Source organism: Arvicanthis niloticus, unplaced genomic scaffold (genome assembly GCF_011762505.2).
Source record: "Arvicanthis niloticus isolate mArvNil1 unplaced genomic scaffold, mArvNil1.pat.X pat_scaffold_305_arrow_ctg1, whole genome shotgun sequence".
In the NCBI taxonomy this organism is placed as follows: domain Eukaryota; kingdom Metazoa; phylum Chordata; class Mammalia; order Rodentia; family Muridae; genus Arvicanthis; species Arvicanthis niloticus.
The window spans coordinates 74351-84907 of NW_023045962.1; the positions used below are offsets into that span (position 1 = coordinate 74351).

Genomic DNA, 10557 nt, shown 5'->3' on the forward strand with positions numbered 1-10557 from the left:
GCCTCCCGAGTGTGAGGGTGAGGAGTGTGTATGTTCTGCCACACCTGAGTCAGTTGTCCCCTTTCGTACCTCAGTGGCTGAGCCTCGGGAAACACGTTGGCAGGGACATGCCCCACTCCTACAGATAAGGGATACCTTGGCACATGTGGTATTTGGCATCAGAACACTTAGCAAATATTTGCAGTTTGTCTATTGATCTCTTGTTCCTTCTTGACTGCCGTGTTCCTGCCTTGTTCCCTTTCTATACAACTATGCCGATACAATCTCTCATTTGTTTGATAGCACTTGGTCCCATTTCTGGCATCTTTCCATTCTGGGTAAATTCATATCTGTGTGACGTGATTGACTATACCCCCAATAAATCAGACTTCCAACTAAAGAAAAAGAAAGAAAACAAAATAACCAAAGAAACGGGCAAATAAAAGCCTTCAAGTCAGGCATGATGGTACAATACTATAATTCTAGTACTTGCTGGGTAAAAGCAAAAGGATCAGGAGTTCAAGGCCATCTGCAAATACATGGCATGTTTGAGGCCAGCTTGAACTATATGAGATCTCATCTTTCAAAAATCAAAAGAGGCCGGGCAGTGGTGGCACATGCCTTTAATCCCAGCACTTGGGAGGCAGAGGCAGGTGGATTTCTGAGTTCGAGGACAGCCTGGTCTACAGAGTGAGTTCCAGGACAGCCAGGGCTATACAGAGAAACCCTGTCTCGAATCCCCCACCCCCACCCCAAAAAAGCAAAAGAGGCCAGGATTAGTGGAGTGGAGCAAGCCTTTAATTCCAGCACTCAGAGACCTGTATCTCTTGAGTTTGAGGCCAACTTGGCCTATGTAAAAAGTTCCAGAACAGCCAGGGCTACATAGATTTTATCTCAAAATCAAACAAAAAATATAAAGTAAACATCAAAAACAAAATTTTAAAAAAACCCAAACAAAAGATACTTTCTAACTCATAACTGGGTCCTCTGGGAAACCACTGAGATCATAGGCCTTGGCCTCTGAGGACAGTGTAAACTTTTTGTTCAAGGAATGGTTTGTAACTGCTGTTGCCAATGAGAACGTGGGGGAAGGAGCAAGCCCTCTGCCTAAAGCTGGCAACAAGCTTTCCCTGGAAAACAGTCTGGAATTCTTCTAGTTGTTTGGGTTTGGTAAGGAATTTAATATGGAGCTAATACCTAGTACAACCACATCATGAAATCTGTGACCACTGGGAGCTGGCAGGCTTCTCACTTAACACCACTCCTTCAGTGCATTCCACTAAACAGGATGGATACAGGAAGCCTTGGAGGTCAGGGAGCCCAGGGAGCAGGCAGGGGCTAAGTGGAAGCCTTCAATGAGGCAGAAAGAGGAAAAGATCACAGCTTCCCCTTGGGGGAATACAAATGAGGGGCAGGAACAAATGAAAAGGTGCAGGTGACAGCAGGATCCACTGGGTATTCCTGAAGTGTTAGGTATTTGTCTACAGCTCCAGAGGGTTGGGTTGGAAAGGATCCCCTAACAGTTTTAATTCGAGCAGGACAGATCTTGATGGAAGGCTCTGCAGAATAGACTCACAACCTGGCCCTCGAGATGCTAGCTCCCACTGAAGTAGGCAGGAACTGGTTCCTTTCTCCTGAGCCTGTTCTGGAATAGCTTGTTGGGAACTCGGGCACTTACCACATGAATGTGCCCTCTTTGGTGGCACCCTATACTATCGCCCAGATTACTTTTCCGCAGATAGTGTTCTGAGCCCGCACGAGAGCAATAACCTGTATCATGTCTCCAGCGTTCAGGGAAGAGACCCACCCCAAGGACTCATATTTGTTAAAAGAATTACCTGTCACTTGATAAGCCAAAGGTGAGGACAAGCAGTCCATAGGACCTCACAAGACAATCAACACAGGGAACATGACTGATATGCAGTGCTACTTTATTGCATTGTTTGGATGGATTGACTGGCAGTACAAGTACAGGGTGGGGGGTGGTGGAAGTAGGACATGTTCTCAGTGCTGAAGATCCAACCCAGGGTGCCTTCATGCTAGCCAAAGTCCTCCACTGAGAGTTACAGCCTCAAGTAAACTACCATGTGTGTCAGTGGGCCCTGAAGATCTAACCCTCCCTGAGTAAAGAAGCCACTGAGCAAACTGAGCTTGTCTTATTCTTTTATCCAGGCTGTCCCCAAGCTGTAATCCTCCTGCCTCAGTCTCCCAAGTGATGGAAATGGAAAGTGCATGATACTGTACTGTGCTTACCAAAAGTATGTTCAAATTGATCCATTATTCTCCCATCGTATACCCAGTTTATCAATATATACAAAGTTAACACATGACACAATTTATGCAAATAGTTTTCAAGATTTTATTGCAAACCAAAATTGGTTTTATCACACACAAAAAAAGTTGTGTGGTAAGGAGGAGTTGTACACATTATAACCATGTTAATTACAGTACATTAAAATGATGGTTTACAAATAAGCCTGTAAGTTTAAATATCTAGTGTTATAACCCAATGTACAGACTTTAATCTTTACAAGATACATACAACAATCAGGAATGCAAAAGAAAATGAACACGGGAAAAAAAAAAACATAAATAATGCCCATCTTACAGCTGACATTTTAAACAATGAAAACACCAACGGCTTTGACTGACAACTGGGGCATTGGTCCATAAAAACCCTTTCTAAAAATAGAAATATTTGTAGCAGCAATGCTTTCCTTAAGCATCTGGATGCTTGTCATTGCAAGACCGTTTCAATAGGTTTTAGTTATTAACTATATCTTACAAAACAGTTTACACATAAATCTTCCAAATGTGGAAGAAACAAACAATGTCCCACATTGTAGTGCCCTGCAAGTGTCACATTGATGCTTACAACAAAACCATCTGTGATCAGGCATAGCACACTCACCCTACTGCAAACACGGGAAATCCGCAAGGGGGAAAAAAAACAAAAACAAACAAACAAACAAACTGGAACACTCTGCGATAGGAAAAGCTTTGGAGCTAACACGATCTCAGAAAAGGCACATTGCAGAATATTCTTGATCACAGCTCAGACTTGTGGGGGATTCCTCTTAGACCTGCATCTTCCTCCTGAGACCAAGGTGTCTGTCTCTGGCGGCACTCTCTCGCTCTTTAGAGCTAGCACCACGTTGGAAGGAAGAAATGAAGACCCCACAAGCTCACTGAGGAGGGTGTGCTACAGAAAGCTTCTGGCTCCCTCAAGCTGCGTGTGCCGGGTGGGCGGGGCTGCCAAGCTTCCAGGTGTGCAAATTCTCTTTTAAAATATTCTGTCAGCTGGCAACTCCACCAAAGGCTAACTTTAGAAAACTCGGAGGAAATCCTTCAGAACCATCCTGGGAGCCTTCAGAGGAAGGAGTCCATGGGAGGTGCATAAGAGAAGCCAAGGAAGGCTTCTGCGGCTTCCTTCACACTGGCCGTGACAAGGATGCTGTCAGGGGACCTGCCGATGGAGCTGGGGACGGGCTCCTCAGTAAACTCAGGATCAAAGTGCCGAAGGTCACTGGGCCCACTCTGCAAGAAGGGGAAATGCACTCAGCGTCAAAAAGGGCACAGGGCAAAGGACAGGGAATCCTTAAATCCTATAATCCTCCACTATAAGCTTAATTCTAAGGGCTCCAAAGTTTAGGAGGATATCGCTGATTACAAGGTCTCACTATGTAGCCTAGGCAGGCCTCAAACTCAATCCTGCTTCAGTCCTGAAGTATGTCACTAGGCCTGGAAATTATAAATAAATGCACTCATATTCAGTGAGCTTAGTTGGGATAAAAAAAAAAATAAAACAAAATAACTGTTCTCTGGGATAATGAGTCTTTGGATAGACAGTATCTGCTATTTATTCCTTCAAATTCTGACAGAAATCTTCTGGGTCTCACTATTCTTATGACCAGAAACACAGATACTTACCACATTTGGGTTAAACGGGGGTGTAATCTTCTTATTAATGAGATCATCCCAGTTAATTAAAGAGAAGAAAATATGACTCTTAATCTCCATCTGTTGGAAAGAAACAGATTCGTTTAGATGCAGAGAACTCTATAAATGTAAGGTCACGAGGTCAAGGCTCCTCCCCGAGGTCCCATGACAGCAGGATAACACTCACAAAGTCATCCTTGGCACCCAGCCTCTTGGTCCGGTCCTTCTGCAGGAGGCTCTCCAGGAGGTGCCTTGCTGAGTTTGTAATATTTGGTTTCAACTGGAGAGGCTTGTTCAGAATATTGTCATACATCTCTGCGGTGTTCCGGCTATAGAACGGCGGCTGGAAAAGAAAGGGAATTCTTTCAGATTCAGCTGAAGTTTTACCTATTAGATATAAAGTGCTGAGCTTAGTGTATCAAACTAGACTTGAGCTGGTCACTTCCCTGGCTGTCTGTTTTACAACCCCTACTGGAGTGTGTGTGTGTGTGTGCATGAGAGAGAGAGAGAGAGAGAGAGAGAGAGAGAGAGAGAGAGAGAGAGAGAGGTAAACTGTAGTAAATAAACTGTGCAGAAGAAACCCACGGGAGGGTTGGGGACACTGCTCAATACAATTTCCAGTACCCGCCCTAAGATTCAAACTTGACTATTGAAGAAAAAGTCCAGAAGACATTGTTTATAAAATTATAAAATGTAAACCAGTGTCCCCTTTATTAGCTTTTGATAGAGCTACTGATACAGACAAGCCATGGTAGCTAGACCTGCAGGAGTGAATCCACAAATGTCTTACCAAGTGTCATGAGTGTGATTCTGTGTGTTACTCACCAGGCCATAAAGCATCTCATACAAGACAGCCCCGAGGCACCACCAGTCCACTGTCCTGTCATACGGCTGCTTATGGAGAACCTCCGGAGCGAGATACTGAAACGACACACATCAGAGAAGTTAACTCTCAGAACCAGGCAGTCCTCACAGCAAGCAGGAAAAGACCAGAACTAGAGTCAACTCGTGTGTGTGTGTGTGTGTGTGTGTGTGTGTGTGTGTGTGTGTGTATTTGGATTGCTTCTTAGTTAAAACCTCTGTACTTTGTGAGGTCAACTGGTCCTGTGTGTATAACAATATATTTAGGGAGCAACTTGGCACCTAGTGGTACCGTGAGGACCTCTTACAACATGTACAGCTTGGTGAGAGAAAAACTAGCAGAAGGCCTTGGGAATCCTTAAACAATAAATGGCATCTGACTTGCACTGAGCTGTACCCGGGAATTGCTTAAGTATTTACTCCTCTTTTTGTATTTAAAAGCATTACTGCATGTGTGTCTCTTGGAAACGGGTGGGCAGATCAAGCACTGAGTCAGACCGCCTACCTCGGGCGTGCCGCAGAAGGTGGACGTCGTCCCGTTGTGCTCAATGTTCTCCTTGCAGAGCCCAAAGTCAGTGAGGACAATGTGTCCCTGTGAGTCTAGGAGAATATTCTCTGGTTTTAAGTCTCTGTGGGGGGGAAATGAAAAAAAGTGGTTACACAGGTTAATGTGACCCCATGGCCAATCCTCTCTGTAAAGATTGCTCAGGGTATTAAGGTTGTTAATCCACTTCTGTTCCATAGCCAATCACAGAAAGGAGTCTTTGTTGGGCCGTTCTGGATTACTACGCACCACTCACTCTCTTGGTACTGGGAGTCAAGACAACTCACATGCTAGGGAAACTTTAGAACTGACCAAGCACACATACATCATAATATCTCATTATTTTAGGACTCCAAAGGCTCTGCCTGGCCTCCCTCTTTCCCAGCAAAATAGCTCTGAATCTTCGACTCACCTATAAACAATGTGTAGGGAGTGCAGATAACCTAAGGCACTGGCTATTTCAGCTGCGTAGAAGCGAGCCCGCGGTTCCAGGAAGCAGCGCTCCCTCTGGAGATGGTAGAACAGCTGCAAGAGACAGAGAAACTGAGGCTGAGTGGGGTCCTTTAATTAGGCCTGATGCAGACACATAAGCCGGAGGGGAAAGCTTACAGGAATGACCTGAAATAGCTTCTTAACTCTTAAGTTGTTAAGTTCATAGAAATGCTAATTCTGATCATTCCTTCCTCAAGTATCTTAAAAGCTCAAACGCAAACCAAGCAAGACAAACAGGGGCAGCCCCACCCCCACCAAAGTGTACTCTCAGCTCACCTCTCCACCATTAATGTAGTCTAGGACAAAGTAGAGTTTGTCAGCAGTCTGGAAAGAGAAGTGAAGCCCCACCAGGAAAGGGTGCTTCACATTCTTCAACAGAACATTACGCTCCGACATAATATGCTTCTCCTAGGAAAGTGATGAGATTCAAAGTCAGATTTCAACAGGGCAGCAAACCACAGGGGGAAAAAAAAAAAAAACTTCACCCGGCCTGTGAGCCCGGGGCCACTAGATGTCGCCCTTACCTCCTTCTTCTTCAGGATGGCTTTCTTCTGTAAGACTTTGACGGCATAAAATGCTTCTTCTGCCTTGTGCCTTGCCAGAAGAACCTGAAATATTAACCAGACAGTCACTTTTCTATCCTCACCCACGGAGAATATAAAAAGTGAAAGCATGAAAGAGTCTAGTTGCAAAGTTTTCAGGGTTGAACTTACCTTTCCAAAACTGCCCTTTCCGATCACTTTCAAGAAGTGAAAGTCGGAGGGTTTGGCGTGAGGATTGGAGGACGGACCCAGGTTGATTTGTTGAGAGGGACTTGGCTGGAAAACAAAACATCATCCTTTAATACACAAGCCGCACACAGTCTTACTGTTAATTCATAAAGTACTTTATGAAATGTCTTTCAAAACATCCCAGTGACTCAATACTTAAACACTTTAAGCCACTTGTGATGCTGTGGATAGACAAGCCCGCCTTGATAGTTTTTACAAATACCGCCTTCACTGACCACTACAGAAAAATACGGATGCATTTACAAATTCCTCCACAGACAAGATATACTTACTGGAGGAGAGGGGTTGGCGTTCATAAGCTCAGGCTCCGGAGGAGGTTGGGACATTTTCAAAATGGACTGAACTTCGGCGCTGTAGAGATTAAAGGGCCGTTTTAGTAACTCTTAATTCGCCACCAGAGGGCATACAGACAGACATACAAGTTCTATTTCTGACTCAACCAGTATTTAAACTGAAACCATCTGAATGAATTACTTACAAAAAAAAACGGTAGGTAAGGAAAACAACCCAGTTAAATACAAATTAAGGTTTGTTTAATGAGGGGTCTTGGATTTTGGTAAACATTCATGAGAATTGATGCTAAACCTCTGAGACAACTCGATCCATAAATTAAAAATGTTTAAAATGTTTAAAATAAGCAAAATGCTCAAGAACAGAAGAGATCTACCTCGAAGGAAAGACTTCAGCACCCCTCTACCCCCCATGAACAAGTAGTAATGGTCTTAGCCGCTGGTATATTAAAACGATTCTTTTTTTATTTTCCCCAATAACCCCAAACTTACTGTTTGCATGCATAGGTGTTGCTGGCAATCTTCTGAATAAAATCGTTCAGGCCCATCCTTCTCTGTTTCATGAAAGCTATAATTTAAAGAGAGAAAGAAAGAAGGAGGGGTGGTTAGGTGGCTCTGTAATGTCCAACACCACAAGCTAATCTGATCCTAAACCTTCAGAAAAAAAAACAAAAAACAAAAAACCGGATTATTTCCACGCCATCTCTCCTACACAAGTCCGGTGCTTTTCCAGAACTCACCGATGAGAATCGCTACCATTCCCCTCATTCTGGAGTAGGTGAGGGTGCTTCGAGCAGCCTCAGTTTTGACGGTCATCGCCCCGATGCCCAGAAAGTGCCCAAAGAGAGCGAGAGGAACAGAGAGACCGACTCAACCAACAGTAAGCTCCGGCCGCGCGAGTCGCTTTATAACCCCTGCGCTGCGAGGGGCGGGGCCGGTGGGACGAGGAAGCGGCTCGGGCCCCGCCCACCGCGAGGCCCCGCCCACACCAAGGCCCCACCCAGCCCCAGCTGCCTAGCAAGCTGCAGGCGGAGTTGCGGGAAGTTGGGCGACTGGCCGCTGGGTCCCGGGTGAGCCCTGCGACCCGCCCCGGGCAGGACCGAGGCTTCCGCGGGCTGCGCGAGCAGGACCCCGAGCCAGGCTGCACTCGGCCTCTGTCCGCCTGGGCCGGAGGAGGGCACTGGAGGGGTGAAGAGCCCCGGTTATTTTCCATTTCCTCTCCCGTGCTGCCCGAGAGGACACTACACGCAGTGCACGGTCATCCCTGACCTCTCCCCTCCTCGGTGTCCCGACCCCGGCCCGGCGTGCAGCCTCCAGGTTCCTGCGCCGTACCCCGCCCCGACCTCCACGCACCCCAAGTCCGGCGAGCCAGGCGGCCGCACTTACCCAGTCCGCTCAGCAGGACGGACTCGCTCCTTTTCTGTGCCTCCGCCCGCTTTTTGTGGCGGGGCCGGAGCAGGGACTCGAGCCGAGCCCGAGCCAGCGCTCCCTGCATCTCGCCCATGGCTGCGGACCGAGGGGCGCGCAGCGGACGACCGCGACGGGCGAGCACTGACGTTTCCTTGAAGGAGCCGCCGTGACTCAGGCGGGCAAGATTTCCTGCCCCAGTCCCAAAATAAACAAATGGCCCTTGTGCACGGCCGAGTCGCTTCCGAAAACGCCTTTTTTGTGCTTTTGGCCAAAACCAAGCAAGGCTGAAAAATCCCAGAACTTGGAAGAGGAGGAAGGAAGGCGAGGGGGTGGGGGTCAGGAATGTGTAGGGGAGGGGGCGGAAATAAGTCTCCGCGTACAAGAAAAAAAAAGTACAATCTTCATTTCACTTTTTTTTTCAACTAATCTCCGAGAACATTCTGTCCTTTCCGCATAAATTTTGAGCCTTGCAAATTTTAATCCTAGCCATGCCACGAACACGTGAGGAGGTGGCAAGTTAGAGGGAGCAGGGGCTTCTCTGCGGGACCGACCTGGAGTGACCCTTGCGCTGTCAATACCCTTCCTTGCCCGGGGTGCCTGCCCCTCACAAGAAAACTGCAAAGATTGCATCGCACTGCCTTAAACCCCGTCCGTTTTTCCTAATCTCCAGTACTCTCCTTTGAGCTACCTGATGGCTGACCCAGGTAGTCTTATTATATCACCTTGCCTTTTTTTTTTTTTTTTGCAAGTTCACATAACTGAAACCCTTTAACTCTTTGAATATTAGTAAGAGACTCATCTCAAAAACCTGGGATCAGAAGGAGGCTGCTGAAGGCAGCCTGCGTTGGACCGGAGTGAGGTGCCTTTCAGTAACCCCGCCGCTGGGGGATGCCTGGCGCTGCAGCTTAGCCGCCAACATGGGGACGCGGGCCAACGCTGGCTAGGAAGCCCGGAGCCCGAGTCTGGGCCAGGGCCGGGAAAGCGGCTACTCGGGCCAATACCTGGCTGTGCTGTCTGCAGTGACTGCCCTCCCATGACCCCTTGCTGCGAAAGGCCTATCATTTTAGAATTGACACACCACAAAATACCAGTTGTCAGCTTAGGAAAAGCATGAGAAGCGCTTTCCCCTCCGTCTTGGGCGAGTTTGTTTCGTAGCAGCGGCCACCTCCCATCACCTAACGTGATCTCTAGTCTCGGCTGCTTCTGGATTTGCTCACTTCGGACAGCTAGAGACTAGGAGAGCGGAATGCACAGCTCTGAGACGAAATTTTGCTTAGTAGACATACTTCAGAATGCACTTAATATGCCCGAAATTGGCACTCCAAACTAAAACAAGGTGTAGGCGATTCCAAATCATAGCAACCAGCCCATGCTTTTTCCGTGCTTGGATTCTGCATAAACTATTAGTTTGTTATTGCCAGCGAGTGCTTCCAAACCGTGTGGTACCAGTCGTTTGTTTGGCTGAGTCCTGCCCTGCCCCCGCCACACCTGCCCGGTAACTTCCCCTCCAAAAAAACGTTTGCTTTGAAACACCAATCTCCACAAAGATGCTTGCTTACTTGTTTTAAAGCATTAAATCAGGAAGTCTTCCAGAGACCCTTCCTAGTACAATCACCTAGCATTTGGAGCTTCCTCCTCTGCCTCTCCCAGGTATCTGTTTATCCATCCCATCCAAAACACGAACTCAAAACACGAACCTTTCCAAGGGGATCTTAAGGCCTCCTCTTTCATTCTTCACAGTGATGCAGAGGTGAAGGCTGGGGTTACTTTATGGAGGTCGCAGGAAGAACTAGTTACAGAAAGAGTTAGCCTCCAGGCTATGTACTTGGGATGAGACTGGAAGCCCCAGATGACAAGGGAGCTCCAGCCAGAGGCTGCTTGCTATTGCTTGTTCTAAGCCCCTTTATATCTAAAGGGAATTTACATACAGGAAGGGAGCAAGCTGCAAGAGTCCAACACTCGGCTATTTATTCTGCCATTGCAACATCATCCAGAAAATTACAGTCATCAGCGTCCTAGGCTTATTTCACCAGCAAGACATACAAGAAATGTAACTTAACTGATTATCACCACAAATCAGGTCCAGAAAAAAAAAGTTCAAAACACGTGCACAGGGTCTGGTCTCTCTGGCATGCTTTCCAAAAGGAACATGGAATTCAAGTCAGAGGCCTACAAGTGCAATAAAGAGAATGCTCAACCGTATATTTGTGGTTGGAACAGAAAGGACCGATTTGGATGTACCCCTTCCTCC

General features: G+C 46.9%; 1 protein-coding gene across 3 annotated transcripts; it reads right to left on the minus strand.

Moving 5' to 3' along the window:
* Window positions 1-2324: 2324 nt before the first annotated feature.
* On the minus strand, window positions 2325-10135 carry LOC117701891 (serine/threonine-protein kinase Sgk1). Of its 3 annotated transcripts, none has more exons than XM_076706315.1 (12): window positions 10004-10135; window positions 7389-7464; window positions 6879-6957; window positions 6529-6633; window positions 6340-6423; window positions 6092-6223; window positions 5736-5848; window positions 5285-5408; window positions 4744-4839; window positions 4106-4261; window positions 3910-3999; window positions 2325-3516 (listed from the first exon to the last, which is right to left on the minus strand). In XM_076706315.1, the coding sequence occupies exons 1-12, from the start codon at window positions 10035-10037 to the stop codon at window positions 3349-3351; spliced, it is 1257 nt and encodes a 418-aa protein (XP_076562430.1). In that variant the 5' UTR covers window positions 10038-10135; the 3' UTR covers window positions 2325-3348. The 3 variants fall into 3 exon arrangements, with proteins under 3 accessions (XP_076562430.1, XP_034349193.1, XP_034349194.1); XM_034493302.2 differs by lacking the exon at window positions 10004-10135 and adding an exon at window positions 8283-8502; XM_034493303.2 differs by lacking the exon at window positions 10004-10135 and adding an exon at window positions 7637-7796.
* Window positions 10136-10557: the final 422 nt, after the last annotated feature.